The sequence below is a fragment of the Pan paniscus genome, chromosome 10, assembly GCF_029289425.2.
Source record: "Pan paniscus chromosome 10, NHGRI_mPanPan1-v2.0_pri, whole genome shotgun sequence".
NCBI classification, from domain to species: Eukaryota; Metazoa; Chordata; class Mammalia; order Primates; family Hominidae; genus Pan; species Pan paniscus.
This window is the reverse complement of record NC_073259.2, coordinates 54,089,457-54,113,579: the sequence shown is the minus strand read 5'-3', so window position 1 is coordinate 54,113,579 and position 24,123 is coordinate 54,089,457. Positions and strand designations below refer to the sequence as shown.

The following is a 24,123-nucleotide window of genomic DNA, read 5'->3' as shown; positions in this document are numbered from 1 at the left end:
ACTTCTCTAAGCATCAAGTTTTTAATCTGCAAAATGAGAATAATACCAATTCCACTAACCTGTCAAGATTTTGGTTAGGATCAAATGGTATTTGCTACCAGACGCTGAAACTGTTCATCACTATAATGCAAGACCAGTAAATCTGGGACACTGGGTATTGTAGTATAAAATTAAATATTAGAAACTTGAGGTAGAGTTTCAGAAGCAATAAAAGCCAAAAAGGGAAATAAAACAAATTTAAAATATTCAAATTATTTGAAGACTGGGGACATCTAATGTGAAGATATATAAAAATATGAGTATGGAAAAGAAATTTTACATGATATATTTAGACCCACATTTTCCTTCAGATTTTTCCTTAAGATTTTTGAAACATATTGCTATAAAAGTGATGAGTTATCTATTGTTATAATTATGAATAAGTTATCAATTGTTGACAATTCCAGAGTCTAAAGTTAATGCTAAGGTAGCACTTCAATCTTTATTTGCTTATAACCACATTCCTATTAGCCCAGGAGTCAGATGAGATAAATATACTGATAAGGATACTAGATAACAGAAGACAATAACAGAGAAAATTCACCTAAAAAAAAAGGAAACATGTTTGCATGTGTACATAATTAAATGTGTATTCATGCAAAGAATAAATTGGGTTCAAAACAATCTGGTTGTTAATACTTTGGTCTATATATCAATGGGAGTTAGTTTTCCCATACTCTTATTTTATTTTTTCATCCCTAGGCAATCCAGTATTGCCAGAAAAATAAACATGAGCATGCTAATTGGCTTTACTGCAAATATATGTCTCCAGCTTCAGCTGGGATTCCATGGTTACTTGGAAATCATGTGTTGTCCCTAGTCTTTTCCTTCTCTTGCTTCCCACAGCAGCAATACACTTTAAATCTTTTTTTCTCTAGTCTTCTGCCCTACCATCTTGAAGCATCATTCTTGCCAATAAAGAAAACAGATAACACAGAATGTTGATTTTCCCTCAGCCTCTCTTACAACATCGATAGTAGCATCCATCTTTTACTCAATTCATCAGACCAGCAACTAACAATGTGATTCTTCATTTATTATCTGCCATGTGCCAAGCGCTACGCTAAACACTTTACATATAATAAGTAATTTGGATCCCACAATAATCTTATAAGTATTTCTGGTTCTACTTTATAGAAAAGTGAAGCTCAGAGGGGCTAAATGACTTGTTTGGGGTTCTTAGCTAATCAATGGTAAAAAACAGATTTGAATCCAGGTCTGCCTATGATGTCTCCTTGCCTCTGCAAGGGGGTTTCAGGCTTGTCCCAACACCTCCGCTTTTACACAGGCACACCACATTCATAAATGTATTGTCACTACTGTGAGATCTTTCTCTTTCCTAACCAGGACTGAGAAAAGATTTCTTAATTGTTATGTGTAAGTGAAAAATGTGATTTATGCAACTATACATGCTATGCATTTGAATATATCTATATTACTTACATTAATAAAAATTTTTAACAAAATATAAATTGATGATTTAGAACTTCTTAAAGACATGTAAGTTGAAAGACTGACTTCCATTGCATTTACAAGAAAAACTCAAAATACCAGGTTATACTGAAAACAGTTATCGTCTTTCCTCTTTCTCTTCATCTACTGAGTAGAAAAAAAAAAAAAAGAAGAAAGAAATTTCCTGCTTCAGTTTAGCAACATCTGCAGACACAACGACCGTTTTTAAAAACTGTGTCCTCCCCTTAATGGTCCTTACAAATGTAGGCCCTCATTAGCTTCAAAGAGTTTTCTCACATGACTTTTAATTAAAACTTCACCCATTTAGGTCTTTAATGGCTCATCCTAAGCCACAAGGTTTATCGTGCTTCTTACAAGCAGTTTAATTCCCTGGGTCCACATCATATTGCACCTTTTTCTTTCTTTCTTTTTTTTTTTTGAGATGGAGTCTCGCTCTGTTGTCCAGGCTGGAGTGCAGTGGTACACTCTCAGCTCACTGCAACCTCCGCCTTCAGGGTTCAAGCGATTCTCCTGCCTCAGCCTCCCAAGTAGGTGGAATTACAGGTGTGTGCCACCACACCTGGCTAATTTTTGTATTTTCAGTAGAGACAGGGTTTCACCATGTTGGCCAGGCTGGTCTCAAACTCCTGACCTCAAGTGATCCGCCCACCTTGGCCTCCTGAAGTGTTGGTATTACAGGCGTGAGCCACCACACCCAGTCCACACCCTTTTTTCTTCTACTGTTGAGGATTAACATCAACACTGTAAAAGCCATGCAAACAAGGGTTTGAGTTTATCTTGTTGAATATTCTATTCCCCAGTATCTACAGAGAAGTAAATACTGAATAAATATTTGTTCTAATAAGTAGACGCAAGAAAACAAGATAGGCAATATTGTATAATCTCTAATGCCTTTTAATAAAATTTCTCTGGAACAGTTACATGAGTACTATAAAGATATCAAAATCCAGAGCCCATAATATCTTTTAAGCTTTAACATAAGATTTTGTTTTAATAATAGTTTGTATTTATTTTAAAGCAGTTTTAAAACCACTTTTGTCATTTATTGATTCAAAATAAGCCAAATATCAAGGAATAATTTGTATATTTTAAACTCATGTATATCTTTTTATAGAGGTATATTTTTATCTTTAAACACTAGGTTTCTTTCAGATCAAAATGTAGTTTCCAGAATGCAAAAAGGATGTTAGTTATATCTGTAGTTCATAAACAGCTTGTCAATCATTGTAGAATTCACGAACTCCATACATATTTATCACTGCATTCATTTTTAAACAAATATTGCAAAAGATTGCACACAGTGTGAGAAATGTCACCTAAATGCTAAAAAAGCCCTGTAAATATCAATTCTTAATGGCAGGTTCCTTGTCTATCATCAAAATAAATATCAGCTTCCTGTCCACTCTCAGTTTTGCTGAATGTCACCTACTTATAAATTAGCAATAATGATTCAAAACACACAGCTATATTTTGACTATGATTTCTCAATTTTTCTCCCCTTCCCCAAAATCAAGATTTGAAAAATTAAATGTAAAAAGTATTTACAAACCTCCATCCATCCTTCTGGAGATAACTGAAGGCTCCATCAACAACACTTGCAAAGAACTGCCCTCCTGTGATGAAGAGGGTATTAATGGTGACTAATCGGCCTCTTAAATTGGGTGGTGAGACCTCCGCAATGTACACTGGCACTGTCATAGAAGCAATGCCTATAAAAACAATGAAAAGTAAATGTGAGACATTTACTCAAGATTTCTGTTGCAATAAATACTAATGCTAGATTTAGGCATACACTTACATATATGGGCTTGGTTTTCTACTTTAAGCAAAGGTTTACCACATATTTAAGATTTTGTTCATAACTAATTTGGGGCTACTGCAGACAAGTAAAAATGTATGTGAGATATCATTTTTCTTATTATCACTTGAAAGCCTACAAATGAAAGCACCCCTAAAGACCTAAGATAATTTCAGAGTGCATATAAGTATGCTTTATAACTTCTTGAGGACTAAAAATAGCAAAAAAAGTTCTCTAGATAGAATGATTACGAAATATTTTTAGTCTATATGGAAATGTAATCAGACAATAGTGAGAATAAAAAATTATCTTAGGATACATATTAACTATTCAAAGACATAGTTAGATGCCAGTAGATTTACTAAACTTTTAATTGGTTTACTAATAAGAAATTCATATAATAAATCACCTTATTCGATTGGCTAGGTATACATTTCAGAATAAAAGAGTTTTACAGCTAAGGTGTATTTGGTTATATTAGCTTTAAATTTTTTTCTATCTGAAATTAATGCAGTATTCTCTATGGCAGTAGTTCTAACTTCACTGATAACCAGAATTACTCATGTGACTTTTTTCTTTAAATAAAATTGCTCTTACCTCACCCACCCCAGACCTACTAAATAGAAAACTACAGAGGTGGGGGATGAGATTGTCCTTTTAAAATTCTCCAGAGTGATCTTGACACTTACTGTGTATTTAAAAACCTAAAGTTGTATAGTACAGAACTTTAAGCCAATCCAAATGATTTCTTAAAGTCTCACCCTCTTGTGGCCCCTGCAATTTCCATGTATGTCTGATTATTTAGCCTATTTTAGTATTTAGTATTATTTAGCCTGTTATAGTATTCAGCCTTACCCAAAGGTTGGACAGATATTGATTTGCTGTATCTAATCAATACTTACCAAAGCCTCCATAAAAAAAAAGATTGCCTAAAAAATTTAATGTTTATATCTCTAGATACTATAAATCAATCCTTAGATTAAGCCAGAACATCAATAAAATGAATAAAACAGATCTATATAGAATTGCTTTTAAGGAATTGCTTTTTAACGAATTTATGATGGCAAAAAAACAGCTTGTGTTGAAGGAATCAGTACTAAGAAAGCTGTTGCTGTGTTTTCTGTACAAGTGCTGTTGAAGGTGCTATTTATTACATTCCATACAGCAAGTGACATTTCTCTATGGTCTCAGTAACTGCAATAGTTGTGGTTTTCTACAAGTGATTTTTGTTAGTTGATGGCTATTATAAATTGCAGCTTTTTTTCATTTCCCTTTTTATGTACACAGTCAGAAAGGCCCACCTCCATCCAATGTTTTGGACTTCAAGGTATTATTTTGTGACCCAAACTCTCTCCTAATGCCATAACAGTTGTAATTTATCCTATTACAAGTGTATTTTTCCTCTATTTTTATTTGCTTTGTTACATCTTCGAACAAGGCAAATAAATACATAAATGAACAGATAGGCAAGATTTATTTAAGTAATACATATTTATTTGGGAAAATTCACTGTATTATTGCATAACTACTGATAAGTAGTTATTAAATTTGCACACAAGTCAAACCATTAAGTCTCAGAACTAGATACTAATTTCCACCAATGTTGTTTGCTACTGTAGTGCCTGTCAATAATCTTACGACTTTGAGTTTCATAGAATAATAAGCATGTGCTAATAGACACAGTATTAACAGTCTTCACAATTAAATCATCACCTAAGCAGCTGAAGTTTCCATTTGACTGCTAATCAATTTAATAACACAGACCACCCTGAAATGCCCTCATCTAACTTGGAAAGAGGAAACAAACATCTGCTGCAAATGTTGACACGGGATTTGTATATTCTCTTTAGTTCTTTTACTATTAGAACATCTCAAACTTTCATAATTCAAACAATAATTTACAACTTGGATTTCTTTTTCTGCTATGGTCTGACTATAAACAGGAATTTGGTTGTTCTCTTTAGACAGAGATCTTTATTTAGCCATGTAGCCCCAGATTTGAGCATGGGAAATCAGGACTGTGGTTTTAGGCAACACATGCTCATAAAAAACACATAGATTTTACTTGACAGAAATGCAGGTATGTCCTCAGACCCTGATAAAGTTCGATTATTTAAAACAAACACCAGAGCTTTGAAAGTAATACGTACTGACAAAGGGTAAAGACTGAAGACAGACTCATTGGATTTGGAGTTGGAAAGAACCATAAAAGACCTTCTGTCCAATGAGTGCTCAGGCTGACTTAACACTGCAACAACTACCTACATTCAGCAGGTATTTTATAGGGACTAATAATCTTATTTAATCCTCAGGATATCCCTTTAAAGGGCATGTAATTATCTCCATTTTTCATACCTCAGGTCACATGATGAGTAGGTAGAAGAATCAGAATTTAAAGCAGACAGCAAGATTCTAAAACCCAATTTTGATGGCACAAACTATATTGACGGATCATCATAAGTAAGGGGAGGCTCTGGAACCAGTGGGTTTCAATTCCAGCCTTGCCACTTATCAGCTGGTTAAGTTTGGACAACTTACTTGACTTTTCTGGGTCTAAAGTTCCTCATCTATAAAATAGGAAGAATAAAAGTAACTACTTCATAGGAGTTGAGAGGATTCAATGAGTTAAGTAAAGCACTTAAAATTGTGCCTGGCTTACAGAAGGTAGTCAATAATATCAGCAATTATTTTTATTCTTATTATCATCTCTAGTTATGAGGCATCCCAATTCTTTCTACAGTAGGTGACAGGATTATAAGGATGAGTACAAACAAATAAAATAGGGTCCCTGCTATGAAGGAAAGTACACACAAGACCTACTCACAAAAGCATACAATCAAGTAAATAACTTCAAAATAACATGGTAAGGGTCATAATAAAGCTATACACTGGATTCTACTGTGGCAAGCTGACAATGACCAGGTGGTAGTTGGAAAGGTTGGGCAGACAATTCTGCACAGAACATGAGCTTAAATCCTTATATGAAATGACACGGGGTTTTCTGAGAGATAAATAGAAAATGTGAGGCGGAATATGTGTGCAGATAAGATGGGAGAGACAGAGGGCGCCTAAGTCATGGAAGCAGCATCCATTAATCAGAGTATTCATCAGACACTGGATCTGAGCTGGGCACTGTGTTTAGCACTTTGGAGATAGTGCTGTAGGAGAGAGACATGAGCTCTGTTCTCATGGAGCTTAGGGTCTGCTAGTCCAGTGGGATGGGTATTGCCAAAGGGGAAGTGTGAGGAACATCAGACCATAGCAAAGGGACCGGCCCAGCCTGAAGAGTCAGAGGGGCCTTGGATAGAAGTCATATTTAAGCTGAGATGTAGTGAATAACTAAGTGAGAGTAGGTTGGAGATAGGGGAGAGTTGGGAGGTACTGCAGACAATCAGATCAGCTTAGGTAAGGGCCTTCAGGCAGGACGAAAAGCATCCTGCTGAGGAAGGGGTGGCGGACTACTTTTAGAGAAATGGGCAAGGATCAACCACAGTGTAAAGGATCTTAAAGGCCAAATTAAGGGCTCAGTACACAGAAGCCTCTGAATAGGCTAGAAGAGGAAGAGGCATGATCAGGTTCATGACAATCAGATCAGCTTAGATAAGGGCCTTCAGGCAGGAAGAAATGTATCCTGCTAAGGAAGGGTTGGCGGACTACTTTTAGAGAAATGGGCAAGGATCAACCACAGTGTAAAGGATCTTAAAGGCCAAATTAAGGGCTTAGTGCGCAGAAGCCTCTGAATAGGGTAGAAGAGGAAGATGCATGATCAGGTTCAATGATCAGGATCAACTAGATCATTCTAGTTGGAGTATGGAAAATTGATTGCAGGGAAGCAACACGTACAGTGGCAGCAATGGTGATGGACTGAAATGAAGAGATTTGAGAATTATGTCTTTGGTATCTAGGTTAAAGAGAATATGAATAGTATGTGAAGGATAAGGAGAGAAGGAAGCTGAGGATGATGTTTTGATGTCAGGAAAAAGCAACTAGGACCATGATGGGCACTTTGTACAAAGATAGGGAGGGAAAAAATGAAGTTTGAGTACAAGATAATAAGGTCAGGTCATAGAAGGAATTGAGTCAGAGGCACTTTGTGAAATATAGAAGTAGATAGTAAGTGGCCTGCTTGATGGTGTGCTGGGAATACAGATTATTTACATGTGAGTGGTCCCACCCCCTCCCTGTTTCCCCTACCCAATAAGGTCTTCGCCAGAATAACCTGTCTCCTCCTTTATCCTCAAGGGAGAATTTGGTGTTTGTCAGTCTAGTTCTTGAGCTTTTATCATGCTAAGCAAAAAAAGGGTGGAGAAAAGAAAACATGGGCAAATCATACGGTATGTAGGGAGAAGTTAAGAGCAAAAAAGACAAAAAACAGTTGTGAGTGAGAGTCTCGGGGTGAGTCTGGGGAAAATGGGAGCCTGTAACAAAGGGAGTAACCCTTGAGCGGGGAAGTGAGGAGATGACAGCGATTTTAAGAAATAATGTGATTTGTATGCTACATGCTATTATATTCTTCAAGAGAAATAAGTTAAGAGCAGTTCTGCCTTACTATTGCTTTTAGTTGCTGGACTATATTTCTTCAAATGCAACATCAAACTGACATTCGGCCAGGTAGGGCTTGGGAGTTACACAACTAGGTGGAGCTCAAAGGATGGTCCTATGGGGACAATGAGCATAACTGAAACTACGGAAATGGATAAGATCACTCAATGGCATAGGAGAAAAATGCTTAGAATAGAATCCTGAAACAGTCCAACAATTAAGGGACTAGGAGGGGGAACTGAGAAGGTTCATGACGAGCAAATATCTACCTTACCTTTCAATACTATGTTATTTTTAAAGGCTTTCTATGTTATCATTTTGTCTTATCATGTAAAATCATCCTATCAGGCTGGGTGCAGTTTGTTCATGCCTATAATCCCAGCACTTTGGGAGGCAGAGGCAGGTGGATCATGAGGTCAGGAGATTGAGACCATCCTAGCCAACATAGTGAAACGCTGTCTCTACTAAAATACAAAAAAATTAGCCAGGCATGGTGGCACATGCCTGTAATCCCAGCCACTCTGGAGGCTGAGGCAGGGGAATTGCTTGAACCCGGGAGGCGGAGGTTGCAGTGAGCCAAGATGGTACCACTGCACTATAGCCTGGCGACAGAGCAAAGACTCCATCTCAAAAAAAAAAAAAAAAAAATCCTATAAACAGGCTGGTGGAACTGATATAATTTATTATCCCCCTATGAAAGGTAATGATGCCCAGCCCCAGAGACAGATATAAAGAGATTTTCAGAAAGCCACATGGCAAGTTAATGTCAAAATGGGTCTCACAGATCTAGGTCCTCTAACCTTTGTAATGTGCCATTCAAGGGCTGGGTGTCATGCCTATGTGATCCTTTGGAAATGTCTTAGAAACATTTTATTTTTGACCTTACTTTGACTAGCATACATAAACTTCTAGGGGCAAAAGAGTCTTCTCTCTTCCCTGCCACTATTGCCTGCTAAGTGACTTACTGCCACCAGACATCATGTTAAAGAGCTTGGAACAATTAGTAAGAAAAATGACAACTGAGTATGATTAATTGTATAATTTGGGACTAGGCAAGTTTAAACCTTAAAACCGCTTTATGAAACTGGGAAAGTAGGAGGATCCATGCTCAGTCTACTCACATCTGCCCAATACGCACATGTTAAGCACAGGGCCTGTTAACAACTCACCTTGCTGTTAATAAAAGCAACCCATGCAAACTACAATTTATGGATTTCTAAACATGGAGCTCACTTGTGGAAAACCTTGAACATGAAGGCTTTGTCACCCCAAAATCTACTTTCCACTTTGGGAAAACAAATGGAATTTTGTCCCTCAACAAAGCTCATTATTCTACTTAAGAAGGGATGGTTAAGTAAAACTACTGCTTAACTTTAGAGTCTGTTTCAAATCACTATTATGTATTTGTGTAATTCAGCCCTTGATTTATATAAGCCACAGAAATATTCAAATAAATGAGCAAAAATTTCCCCTGTTATTTACCTAAAACCTGTTTTAAAGAAAGAAAATATATCAAGGCTCACATTTTTGCTCTGGTACTATAACTCAAAGATGATGATTTGAGATCTTCAAAATGAAGAGTTATGTGCTTTAAAAATGAATGTAATGAATAATATTTAAATATGATTTAAATATTTAAAGTTCAGGAGAGTTCTATGAAGAGCTTTTGATTTCTTTCCTATTCTAATCACTAACCAAATAAAATAAAAGCCTGATAAAGAAAAAACAAGTTATTAATAGTCCATACTAAACTCACACATTGAAATTAACATAAGGAATATAATGGTATAAATTCCTATTAACAGCTTATTAGAGTAAACATAACCACAAAAATCCATGTTGGTGTTATTTCTAAATATTTTGAAAAAGCTCAGTTTCTTAGAAAATTTCCTACAAAATTATAAGATCTACATCAATGAACACTCATTATCGCACTTGGCTTGAGAAGTTTCACCAGAAAACTGCATCTCAGACACTGCAGTGCGACCGGATTCACACACTACCACACTGCCAAGCTGATTCACCATCTCAACAGCACAAAACGCTCTGGAGTGCAGAAGTTGGCTTTCAAAAACGGCTGGAAGCCCTTTTAAAGGCCTGAGTCAGAAGTATAAATAATTTCATAACCAAATACCATTAGAAAATCCTGTTGTGATAGATAAATACCCATGAATCACAGCTGTCTCTCAGCATGATAAGCCAGGCAACAACTAATTAGCTTCTTAGAAGCACATGAAGCTACCTTTTAATAATAATGCTTCTTGAACAAGAAGGATTATGATGTTCTAATTTCATTTTGCAAATTATTGCTTTATCATCTCTAAAGAAATACTTTTAATAAAAAGAAACAGAATCTGTCAAAGGAATCAGAATCCCTCGCTGTGGTTGTTTTGGTTTGGCTGTCTTGCTCAGGGCTGATATGTTTACATTTTTTCCAAACAGTCAAGTATCTATGGTTACCAGGTTGTTAACAATTTAGAATTCAGTTTCTACTTTTTTCTAATAAGGCTTAAGACACTCAGAAAAGATGCTGGGAAACTTCAAAGTGTACAAAATACCAACATAAAATGCCTGTAACAGAAGAGTCAGGTTATAAGAAAGATTCTCTCTGTGGAGATAACTAGCAACGTCAATGGTCTACAAACTTAAAGAGCTCTTAACATAGTATCACAAACATGTCATCAGCCTTTCAACTCAGTGAAGTCTCCCATGGCTAAAATGACCACTTCTGTTAGATTGCTTGAGAATCTTCTATCTGTCTATGTCCTTTTTCACTGGTAACATCCCAGTAGAGCCTGTATCACGTTTGTCTCTCCAAGCAGGACTACAAGCCTGTTAATGGAATGATCAGATTTCACATATCTTCTGTACTATAAGTTGCCTAAGTGTCAAGCCTAAGGGCGTAGACTAAGTTATTGATTAATAAAAAGTTATTGATTAGTACTATGGAATGCATATACAAAACTATATTCTTTTAAACTAGTGTTAACTGATTGGTTTTAACTGATTGGTTTCCCTAATGATATTCATTAGGGAAAATTTGGAAACTACAGGTAAGAAGTAAAGTGAATAAAAATCACCTCTAATCACTCATAGATAACCACTGTTTAAATCTGTTTATAACTGTCAGTATTTTTTTCTACAAATCTATAGTTTTCACTCATACAGCATTTTCCTTCTCTTTAAAATATTCTTTTCCAAAAATGGTCTCAAACTTCCTACATAAGCTAGGCAGGTACCACAAATATAGGAGACCAACTGAGTGGAAGATATTAAGCTGCTTGCATAACAACTAAGGTACAACACACTCCACAGGCCAAAAAAAAAAAAAAAAAAAAAAAAACACCAGCCAAACAAAACACATCTCTACAGAGCCACATACAACAAACCCTGGTTTGGCACCCTTATAGTACAAAATCATTTTAAATAACAGTATAATATTCCAATACTAAGATATAACTTATGTAACCATTCCCTTCTTATTCCATACTAGATTCTTACATACACATTAGAATGGGAAGCCTGTAACTTTCAGATACTGGAAATAAGTTCTGCTTTTTGGAGAGAGTATTCATCAATTAAATTAAGTTTAAGAATAGTAGTGTTATAAAGAGAACAACACTGGATGAGAAAGGCCAGGGAAAAACACAGAGAAAGAAAGAATTTCTTGACTGGAAGTGATGGCAAAATAAGAAATTGATATTCAAGAAATTTCCTAAAATAGATTTAAGAGGTTATAAAAACATGGGAAAGATCACTGTATGAAGTGCTACATAAGCAGAAGCAGTATGCATTTCCACCTGAAAAGTGGAATGCACAAAGGTTAATAAGAAATCAATATGCTTTCCCCAAGGCAGTGAATTTAACAAGCAGCAGCATAAGTGGTGCTTTGTCATATTTAACTCTATGTGACATCTAGAGGCAAATGTTCTAAGAACAACAGTGTGGCCTAAATCAGAGCTAAAAGGACGTGAATCACCTGAATACAGATGATAATTGCATAGGTGTCAATGAAATGCACAAGGAATATGTACAGAATATGACTAGCCCAGGACTAGAATTTAGCTGTAGAAATGCTCATACAATAAAGGGCTGAGGAGTAAAATAGAATAAACTATTGAAGGAAATACTAGAGTTGCAAAATAATAAATGAACACAGTCTCCACCATTTTTTTAAGTTGTTCTTTTTATAAGATGATTTGACCTTGCCTAAAAAGCAGAACCCGGGAGGTGGAGCTTGCAGTGAGTCGAGATCGCGCCATTGCACTGCAGCCTGGGCGACAGAGCGAGACTTCGTGTCAAAAAACAAAACAAAACAAACAAACAAACAAAAAAAGCAGAAACGAAGAGCCATGAGGAGGGAATCAAATAAAAAGACAATAGACTAAAATTAAATAGGGAAATGAGTAGCATAAGGAAGGACTGTAAAAACACACGAATTTAATAGCAGAATACATAATAATAACAAAAGTAAACCCCATACTGGACACAGTAAAGAGTAGAAATGAAGCTGTGTGAAGCTGAATCAGAAGTATAGAACATCAATTTAATATGCTCTCCATGAGCAGAAAGCAAAGGAAATTGCAATGATAAAAGATATTGTTGAAAAAGAAACCATTATAAGAAAAATAAATGAGCTCAGGTATGGGCGCTAAAGCTGGAAACATCCTATACAATTTTCTGATTTGCAAGGTTAATAAAAATTGATTTAAAAAAAATTTATGGATGGGGCAGGAAGAAAAAACAGCTTGTCCATAAAGTAATAAAAAGTAGGTAATATGAAATGACATAGAGCACCAACTACAGATATTTGAGGAAAAATTATTGTGACTCGAGTGTTTTATTTAATATTTTACTTAATTTGGACTACAGAAATCCAGGTAAATGGGTACACTGCTGAGCGTTTCCTTAACCATTTTTCCAGTGGTTCTTTTTTCTTAGTTCTAAGTAACATATTTCTTGAGCTACACTGATAGAATTTCTTGACCTCTCTGATATCAACTTCAAAGCATTAACTGGTCTTTTTCTGTTCTAGCATGTGATAACAATGGCTAAGAATTTTACGCAGTTGGAACACTATGCCTGAATAATTTTTACACAAAAATTTCTACTTATTTTTTCAACATTCAAAGAGGCACAGTTTATAGAGCAACATAATGTCCACCTTAATTACCAAAGATCTCTGTTAATTATTTCCCGTGTCTGAAACTTAGACTGAATGGTCCTGGCCTTTAAATTTTTAAGTGGTAAAAATAATAAAAGCCACCCACCAACAGATATTATCTTCATCAACCACTTACAATATTATCTTTCCATCTAGGGCATACAAATGTCCCTATGCTGCTTACACCTGAAAATTTCTCTCTAGATAGATAGATAGATAGATAGATAGATAGATAGATAGATAGATAGATAGATTTACTATATATATTTTACTATAAATATATAGTAAAATCTTAACCAAGTAAACATGCAGAAGAAAAAGGCATGTTTTTAAGATCTACAAACAATGTCACATAACTTGTTTTCCCAGGGTCTTCGATGATAATCCATGGCAATCATAGTCCTCTAACTATAGTCAGTTTTCCAATGTTTGAGGAAAAACACAGCCAAATTAACCTTCACTTTCCCTCATTTTATAACTATAAAATAGGGAATTATTTTCTACATGCATACCTTTTGCACTTGATCTTCCAAGATACTTTTAAATTAGAAAATAGAAAAGTTTGTTACAGAGCAATGAGAAGAATTAGAAATTGCATTCCTAAAATGAAACAAAAAGTCTGTTTTTTGGAGCTCTAGTTCTGTATCACCTGGCTTTCATCATAAAGCTAGATCTCACTAAAGATAAAAGGGAATGGACTGAAAAAAAAGAGAGGGAACGTCATTCGATTCTCTTTACCATGCAGCCAAAATTATTTTAATGGACTTAATCAATTTCATATTTTGTTCTTCAGTAAACCAGCTATATACATGTAACTCCAAATTGCTTAGTTCTTTGAAATGGCAGGCACTAATTATGGTGAAATATTTTACAACATTTGAACAAACTTTTTCCTGTAGGGCTGAAAAAGATTATATAGCTACCTAACACTTACGAAGGGTGATAAGCAAGATGCCGTAACTATGGCTCATAATATTCTGAGAAACAGACTCCACACTATATGACAAACACTTCATGAACGAGTCAGATGACTGTGAAAAGGGCAGTATCATCTCTCTTAGGCTGGCTTTAGAACAAGTTGATTAAAATAAACCCATGTATTACTCTCCATGGCTAATAAACATCTTTTCACTCTACTTGTAGATCTAGTGGCAGCTGTGACTCAGCCAACAGAGCCTAGCTCTTGTACAAATTAGCTGGCATGAATGCTGGCATTATCACTTATTTCTGCTGCAGTAACTCTGAGACACTGACACAGCCAGAATAGAGGTAGTGATTTTCTTTGACATATGATGAGGTAATATAACTTTTGGCACTGCTGCTACTCAATGATTTGATTGTAAAACACCTAGCTTCATTGTCTTATCCTTTTTTATTAGATTTTTACAAACTCTCCATCTACAAGTATGCTAATGGCACATTTCAATACATTTCATTTATACAGAGTCAATACCCTATGCCAGAGGAGACAGAGGAAGTAGACGGAAAACTGGATGACAGATAGATAAGACAGACATATAGATAGATAAAATAGATACACATTGAGTATGGAAAACCTTAAACTATTCTTCCTCTGCTCTCACACCACAACAATCAACTTCTGACCAATCAGCTTCATGCTGGTGTTCCCAAACTCCCCCTTTAGGTTTGATTTCTTTGCTAGAGCAGCTCACAGAACTCAGGGAAAGTTGTTTACTGGTTTGTTCTAAAGGATATGATGAAGGATATAGATGAAGAAATACATAGGACAATGTATGGGGAAGGAGCACGGAGCTTCCATGCCCTTCCTGAATGTGCCACCCTCCAGGAACCTCCATGTGTTCAGCTAGTTTCCTGGGCCTTTTATGGAGACTTCATTGAAAAGGCATGATTGAAGCATAGATAACCATGTCAAAATGTGATCGGACAAAAAGGGTATGACCTTACACTAACAGAATGAATGAGGAAACCCAGAAAGGCCTGTTAGATTCTTCTTGACCCTTCTGTGTGGCATTCCTTCCTCCAAGGGTATAGGGAGGATGCTCTCTGGACTGGGGGCCTTATAATCCACAATGGAAGATTAGAGTCCTGTCTTGGACAGTGAAAGGAGATCAAGAGAAGGCCAGGGAGAGAGAGATTCTGTTTCCTGATCCTACTTCTGGGGCCCAAAGGGCCCCAATATTATTTTAAAAAGACTGTAACAAAGGTCTATGGGAGTTGTAAGCCAGAAATTGTGGATGAAAATCTATATCAATGGATGGATGGATGGATGCATGGATGCATGGATGGATGGATGGATGGATGGACGGATGGATGGATGGATGGATGCATCGATGGATAGACAGCTCATATCACAGACATATAGTATCACAGACATATAGACAGATGTGGAAGGATGATGAATGGATGACAGGTAAATAACATATGATAGGTATATGGCTAAAGATAATTTACATTCATTTTCAAAGGGCTGACTTTAACTTGATGAAAACTACTTAAATAAGTAGCAGTAAATGCAAAAACTTGAAAACCTTCTTTTGTTACATTTGTCATGGCAAGTTGTAAAGGATCCCCAAAATCCTAAGGTTTCCTTTCTTTAGGTATGTTCAACCTTAAGCTTGTGTGTTTATCTTCATATTTATGGAAAGGGATCAGAAATCAACGCAGAAAGGAAAATTCCCATGAACACTGGGTTTTTTTTTTTTTTGCTTTAGCTTTTGTTTTTGGTTTAAATACAAAAGTAGGAAACAAGAAATAATTGCTTTACTTTGGGCATACTCAATATTCTCACTGCTGCTAGAATTTCTTTATTAAACCACAGCTGACTTTTCAACAGTAACAATGGAACCCAGAAAACAGTAAAATAGTATCCTCATTGCACAATCAACTTATGTTTCTAGTCCAACAGAAAAAAGTATCTTTCAAGAACAAGGGCAAAATCCCTAAATAAGGAAATTCTGAAAGTGTATTTTAGATAAACAGTGATCCCAAATGGATAGTGCAAGAATAAAGATGCAGGAAGAAATCAAGAGCATAGAAAATGATAAAGATGTAGAAAATAAATTTTAAAGTCATTAACAGTATCTTGTGGTGCATAAATGCAAGCTCAAGAGAAGAGAATCAAAAGACATGACAACAATAGAACTAAAATTGGGAGAAGGTTAAAGAAAGTTAATGTGCCTTAAGTTGCATATATTATTCAGAATAAAGATAAAGATATTATGTAACTTCAGATTTTGTTATGTTAAATATGTATGAGTAAAATTTCAGTGGCAACTACTAAAAATACATGCAAATATAACTTCCAAACTACTTGAGAAAAAATTGTATGAAAAAATATATATACACACACAAGCAAGGCAATTCAAAAAGGCAAAAAGGAGAGAAGCAGCAGCATAAATAAGCTGGGAAAGAAAAGGCAACAGAAAATGGTAGATCTAATACGTATAAATGAATCAAATGTACGAAGTAAAAAGAAGAGCAATCAGTCTGGACTTAAAATTTATACTTTAGTCTTGTACAGGAAACATAACTTAAAATGACATGAACAAGACTAAAAGCAAAAGGATAAAAAACAAACAGAGAAAAGTCTAAACAAAAGAAAGTGAAGATAGCCATATTAATCCAGACAACATAAACATTGAGGCAAAAAACATAACTAGAAATATAGAGGGTCATTCCGGGAAAGAAACACAATAAAAAATAATACAAAGTTTTAAAAATACAGTGTAACAACTATGTACACAGCATTTACATTCTATTAGGTACTACAAGTAATCTAGAGATGATTTAAGGTACACTGAAGCATAGGTGTTGGACATATGCCAATACTATACCATTTTATACAAGGGACTTGAACGTCCACAGAATTTGGTGTCCACACAAGTGGGGTCGTGAACCCAATCCCCCATGAACATCAAAAGATGACTGTACTTTCCAAATTGACATACAGATTTAATACAGTTGACATCAAAACCCAAATGAGTTTGTGGGGGTTTTCAAATTTGACAATCCAAAAAAAAAAGGAAATTTAAAAGTTGATCCTTGCTGGAAGGACAATGGGCCAAGATTAGTCACTACTCTTGAAAAATAAAGGACTTCTTCCCCATATCAAGATTTATTATATGCTACTATAATAAACACAGTATATACAGAAAAAGAAAGGCCATTAGAACAGAATAGAAAACCCAGAATGAGACACACACACACATCAGCCCTTGACATACAACAGAACAGCTACTGTAGATCAGGGGGAAAAGATGGACCTTTTAATAAATGGTGGTGAGACAACTGGGTATCCATGTGTAAAAAAATAAAATTGAACCCCTACTTCTTATTACATACAAAAGTCAATTGTTAAAAATTGATGTGTTAAAAAATACATACCAAAAATAAGCTTATTAAGTTTTTAAGAGATCAGATAGGTGGTCTTGTGAGGCCACAGTTTTATAATGAGAAATCCTGCAATCTTCAATTTAATCTGCCCTAGCTGATGGTAGAGGATAGTCCCCTGAGCAGAAATCAAGATTATTATTCATGAAAAAAACTAAATTTCTTACTTTCTTATTTTTGTAGCTTCAGGGGAAAAAAAAAATCCCAAAACCTCAAAAGATCCATCACTTGTGAACATGGATACTGATGTAAAGAAGTACTAATTATTGCTCATAATGCAAAACAGAAAAAAAAGCATATATATCTGAGGACTATCAGGAAAAAAATAGAAGAAGACGTTTGTAACTTAAAACATCAACTCTCTAAGATATTTTAGGAGTACTTTCAGCAGAGAAATCAATGGGTAAACTAAGTTTTACTGCATTGTATAAGCTTCCATATTTCTAGAAGAAAATTATACTGAGTTTCCATGTTTAAAAGAAAAGTAATAAGCTCTTGGAAAAAAAATTAAAGGGTTTACTATAAACATCCAAATTAAAGTTGTAGGAGAAAATTTTCCTCAAATCTTCGAGGGTGACATTAACATTAATTATGCTCTAAATTTAGAGGAAAGTGTTCCTTTTGAAAGACTGATTTACTATCCTGCTTTATCTATCTTTATGAGAACTTGGTGATGGAAGAATAAGGAGCCATTATAGCTCACATTTTAAGTGACATTGACCAAAAAAGTTAATAGCAAGCTAGCCACTATAAATACCATTTTTCTGGTATCTACTTTACAAGTTGTTTTATATAGCTACCCCTTCATTAATGCTTCTATAAATATCATTTATCCAGTATCTATTTTACAAGTTATTTTATATAGATACCCCTTCATTAATGATTCTATTAATACCATTTTCCGGTATCTATTTTACAACCTATTTTATATAGATACGCCCTCATTAATGCCTCCAATCAATTTTTTGTTTTATCCCTAGAAATGGGACAAATCCATACATTTCAATAACTAAAAATCTCCCAGTGAAGTTTATTTGTCAGTTACTGATTATTCCACAACTTGTGACATTTCCGTTTTGAAGATAAAGGATAGACAGAAAAACCAGTTACAGGACTACTTTCTTTCACGAGGAGTGAAAGAAACTTTCACAAACAACCTGCCCCAATATTTACTTGAAATCCAAATTAGTTTTCCATTGACAGACAGGGGAACAAGGAGATATTCCTGCCAACAATTCATCGAAGCATAATGCCTACATCTAAATTAGTAAAAAAAAAAAAAAAAACTGAAGAAAAAAAAAAAAGCAGCTGCTACGTCTCTATTCAGAATCACACAGCAGCTGTGAAAGCAGTTTCATTCTTCCACTTCCAAGTCAATGCATCAAAACCCTTGCCCAGAAGTGTGCCAGCAACTACCACACTAATTGCAAAATTGCCATAGCAATGAAATGACAATAGCCATGCACGTTCATTTGGATGACCAAGCCGGGGCTATTTATAACCGGAAGAATGACTCCAACAAGAAAGTCATAGAGGACGGACTAATTAAGGTGTGCAAATCCAAATATGTTAAAGACTTGACTTCATGTTTTATTCAGCTTACCCCAGAAAAATGTTGACTATAATCTCATTAACTATTTTTTACTTTTTAAAAAAACCAAACATCAGTTCTTACACAAAATATATCAAACTTCGAATTATTTTTCTCCAGTGATTTTTGTATGAGAATTCTTCAGTACCAATTATAAATATCATTTAAAATATAAAATATATGGCCAGGCATGGTGACTCATGCCTGTAATCCCAGCACTTTCAGAGGCCAAGATGAGAGGATCGCTTCAAGCCAGGAGTTTGAGATCTGCCTGGGCAACACAGTAAGAACCTGTCTGTATAAAACATTTTTTAAAATTAGCCAAGCATGGTAGGGCACACCTGTGATCCCAGCTACTCAGGCAGCTGTGTCAGGATGATCACTTGAGTCTGCAAGTTCAAGGCTGCAGTGAGCTATAATCGCTCCACTGTACTCCAGCCTGGGTGACAAAGAGAGAGCGTCCTGTCTCTAAAATATATATATTATATTATGTGTATTGTGTATACATATATATTAATATGTATACTCACGCATACATACACACATACCCCTAATCCTTTTGTCACAAGAAAGTGGTCTTAACTTTTTAACATGTAAGTTTCAAAAATAAATAGTAAACATTATTTTGATATATTTCAATGTAAATAAAAATACCTAATATGGAGTCATTATTTATTGATAAAAGAAGGAAAGAATAAAAATGACAATAATCTCTGAAATAGACTAACAGACTCCCACAGTGCAAGGAAATTCTTTTTAAAATCAAGGGAACTTCATTCCAAGTAAGTGTCCCACAGTGTTGTTCTGCCTTCTTAAAACTACCAAAATCGGAATCCTTCACAGGCAAGCTACATCTCATAGGAAAAGCTCAGTAGATTGACTTTCCACCATAACAAATAGAGCAAAATATTTCATCAAAATTGTTACTGTTTCCATCAAGGATGCTGTTCAAGGCTATCATAAAAGACTAAGTATTAGTGGTGAGAAGCAACAGCAAAAATCACAGTGAATCATTAGCTATAGTACTAGAAATCCTGCAAAAACCTGTAACTGATGGTTAATTAATTAAATCAAACCTTATCAAATAAAAATTCAATCTAAAAATTGATCATTTCAAAGAAAAATTATTTTTTCTTAAAACTGAATAATACTGATTAAAAGGAGCATTTAAAAACTAAATATTGATATCCTTAAGTGATGCAGCAAAACAATCCCAGTTTTTTATTTCTAATTCATTCAGCAAATACTGTATATACTGATACCAGAAAGTTACACTTATCTTGAAAAGCTTAAATTTTAGATACTAAAAAATGAGATAGAACAGCAATATTAAAGTGAGATCAGAAAGCAAAATGAAGGTAACTCCAGTCCACAGGAGGCTACCTGAACAGGAATATCAACATGAAAATAAATTGCTGAGAGTACACAATAATTATGGATTATTCTGGCTGTGTTAATAACTTACTCAAATCTCTCTGCTACCCTGTACAATCTGCCCTTTTATAAACTATTGTTGCCAGGCATGGTGGCTCACACCTATCTTATAATCCCGACATTTTGGAAAGCCAAGGCAGAAGGATTGCCTGAGCTCAGGAGTTCCAGACCAGCCTGGGCAACATAGTGAAACCTCATCTTTACAAGAAAAAAAAAAAAAAAAAAACTAGCTGGGCATGGTAGTGCATGCCTATAGTCCTAGCTACTCAGGAGGCTGAGGCAAGAGGATCACTTGAGCCCAGGAGGTCAAGGCTGCAGTGAGCTGTGATCATATCACTGCACTCCAGCCTGGGCAACAGAATGAGACTGTCTCAAACAAACAAACAAACAAAAATTCTTAGCTGTCATCTAAGACTCTATAAATGTTCTATATGGCTTGGACACCTTATAACTTCTCTACCACAACCTGAAGTGACCCAAAGGGCCAATTATTTTCAGAGGATACAAATATTCTATTGTGATACTTTATTACAAAACATAACCACAATGGAGATAAGGTGAGTCAGGAGCTAAACAATAATTTCTTAAATACCTACCATGAGGCAGGTTTTACATAAGTGTTTTATTTCAAAGTCTCACAAAAGCACGTTGAAATAGTTATTGTTAGCCCCATTTTACAACCAGCTATAACATCACAAGTGTGACAAAACATCCAAGGTCACACAGCCAGTAAATGGCAAGACTGTCTAATCCTAATATTCATGTTTATGTGGCTAAACAGTCCCTCTGAAAGTATTTATACTTGGCACACTTTTCAAAAAGCTTTAGAAAACTTACACATTCAAAGCAACTTAAAAAAACACACACATATTAAACGGAGCATCCTAATTGAAGTAACTAAATGTAGAGGTTTGAGATTAAATATTTATAAATTTAACTTTGAGTCCCTGGAACCTACCACTCTCTCCAGGCAAAGAGGTCAACCAGAAAGCTTCAGGCCTGCATCTCATGATGTATAATGCAATGAGTGAAAGAACAAACTGTACTGAGTATAACATTCAGTAAATGGCCCCAAAGCTAGCTATAAAACAAACCCACACATATTCTTGCTAGTTCTACTTATCTAAAATATCACTATCCTAAAGGAAAATTGAGTAGTACATCAATGTCTGGTCAGAGAAATAACATGCACTTTTAAAGAAAGCGATAAAGCATTAAAGACTATCAGCTCCTTCAGACTCTGCCTAATAAATATTCACTAGGAAAAGGTGTCCCACTATGTTCTAGAGGTAGAATTAAGATATAAATAAGCAATAATAATCCACCACTTATTCCGAAAATGTTTCACACATAACCAGAATAAAATGCCATGCCTACATATAAAATGTAAAATACAAGGAACCGAGTGATGTAGCTGGAGACAAAAAAGTACAATTAATAAAAACACATAATTATGATGATGCATAATGTGGTAAGTGTACTCCTATGGATAAGAAAGACTCATGAGTTCATTCATAAGAGGCGGAAGATTGCTTTGGGTTTGTCAGGCAGTTTCATGAACTAAGCTTGCAAGTTAAAATGAAGTAAGTCAATGAAAGGAAAATTAAGTCTTCATGAAAAGATAACAGAGCCACATAACTATCAAAAGCTAAATCTCAAAGTTGACAAAAAGCTTTTTTTCTCAAATTATGAGATTTAAAAATCTTAAAGACTTAGTTTTACAATTCTTAGGGAAACTAAATAAATTCAAAGTAAATCATATATGTTATGTGGCATATAGACAGAACATGTTTGAATTTCAATAACGAACAATATTCAAGTTGCAGGTCTGCCACTTACACTTCATATGTAACCATGGGAAAATGACTTACCTGGTTCCCGGTGTACAAAACTGGAAATCGAGGGTGATACCAAGAGGCTTTAGGATTCAGTTAGCTAATGTATAGGATGCATGAGGAAAGCATAAGTGCTAGTTTACTATATAAATTCTTATTTATTTATTTATTTTTAAGCAATAGGATCCTTCGCTGTGCTCAGGCTGGAGTACAGTGGTGCAATCACAGGTCACTGCAGCCTCGAACCCCTGGGCTCAAGTGATCCTCCCACCTCAGCCTCCTGAGTAGATAGGACTACAGTCACGTGCCACCACGCCTGGCTAATTTTTTAATTTTTTATTTTGGTAGAGATGGGGTCTCACTTTGTTGCTGTTGCCATTGTTGATAATATATTTTGTATCTAAGAACCATGTTTATTTGAAAGAACTTTACTCTTTAGTAATAAAATGAGTATATTATTTAAACATAGTAAACATGGTTAATATTGTTTCCAAATCATTTTAAACCATTTTATTTATACAGACATGCTAATTCTATGCAATTAGTGTTAATTTCTAATATCATTCTGCTGTCTCCCTAAACATATAGCTTTCTACTCATTTTTGTCTTCATCATTCTACTAATACTAATTAGTATTACTTCTACACATCTATTCTGGACTGCAGAAATTACTAATTTATTACACATCTATTCAGGACTGCAGAAATATTAAAGCACATACAACTGCACGTTTCTTCTCTCTCCCCAAACTTTATATTAGTCAAAGAATATTCAGCATAAAATCCAATTTTTCTATTTACTTTTTCTCTTCTTTCTTCTTCACTGTTTAATCCCATAGACAGATTGCTTCCGGTGAAAATGGCTTATTCTTTTTTTCTTGTTGAAGAAAGGGTCTCACTCTGTCACCGAGGCTGGTGCACACTGATGCAATCTTGACTCACTGCAGCCTCGACTTCCTAGACTCAAGACATACTCCTGCCTCAGCCTCCTGAGTAGCTTGGGCAACGGGCAACCACTACCATGCCCAGCGATTTATTTTTCATTTTATTTTTATAGAGACAGGGTCTCACTATGTTGCCCAGGGTGGTCTCCAACTACTGGCCTCAAGTGATCCTCCCACCTCAGCATCCCAAAGTGCTGGGATTAGGGATTACAAGGATAAACCTCTGGCAAGTTTTACTAAAGAAAAATTATTTTGCTTGGTTTACTTTTCACCAGTATCTTCTGGCATGCTTCTAAAGATATCAGAATAACCTGGATCAATGATAGTCAGTGTGCACAGTCTGTAGTATTTTCCACATGCTGTGCCCAGTCCAGTATTATTACCACTGTAGTGATAAACACCAGTTTGGGCCAACATGGTGTAGTACTCTATTGGGGATTTCCTCAAAGCTGGGCACTTGTTAGTGAGGATGACCAATTTTGCTTTTTCTTATCTAATCATCTTCAGAATCTGCTTGTACCCCAGCACATACTTTCCACTTTTCATAACAAGTTGGAGCCTAGCATTGATCAACTCCAGTGACTTTTCCATCATTTTTGCCACCATCATATTCCTGGCTTAGGTGCCAGATGGCCCCCAACCAAGAACAGCCGCCAAGATGGCCAGGGAATGAGAAAAGCAAATTGTTCATTCTTATCATGGTGAACAAATATTTTGTTTCACAGAAAATTTAACCCTCAGAATTATAAATTTTCCCATAAATTTAAAAATAACATACTCTACAAAAAAAAAAAAAAATGGTATCATAGACACAGCTGATAAATATCAAACTAATTAACTTAATATGAGTTCTCTTGTTTTTTTTTTTCTCATCCACTCACTGATGAGAGGTAAAAACAGCAGGAATATGGCCCAAAGACAAGTCACAAAGAA

The 24,123-nt window shown here is 35.4% G+C and overlaps 1 protein-coding gene and 1 pseudogene across 1 annotated transcript in view; both read right to left on the bottom strand.

Annotated features, from left to right (window-relative positions):
* The window catches only part of SLC2A13 (solute carrier family 2 member 13), a 339,724-nt gene that overhangs the window by 278,350 nt on the left and 37,251 nt on the right, over positions 1-24,123 (bottom strand). Inside the window, exon 2 of the mRNA XM_034936026.4 lies at positions 3,062-3,221. Within this exon, the coding sequence (XP_034791917.1) occupies positions 3,062-3,221 (160 nt within the window). The remainder of the gene's footprint in view (positions 1-3,061; positions 3,222-24,123) is intronic.
* On the bottom strand, positions 23,313-23,916 carry LOC129393514 (large ribosomal subunit protein eL30-like; annotated as a pseudogene).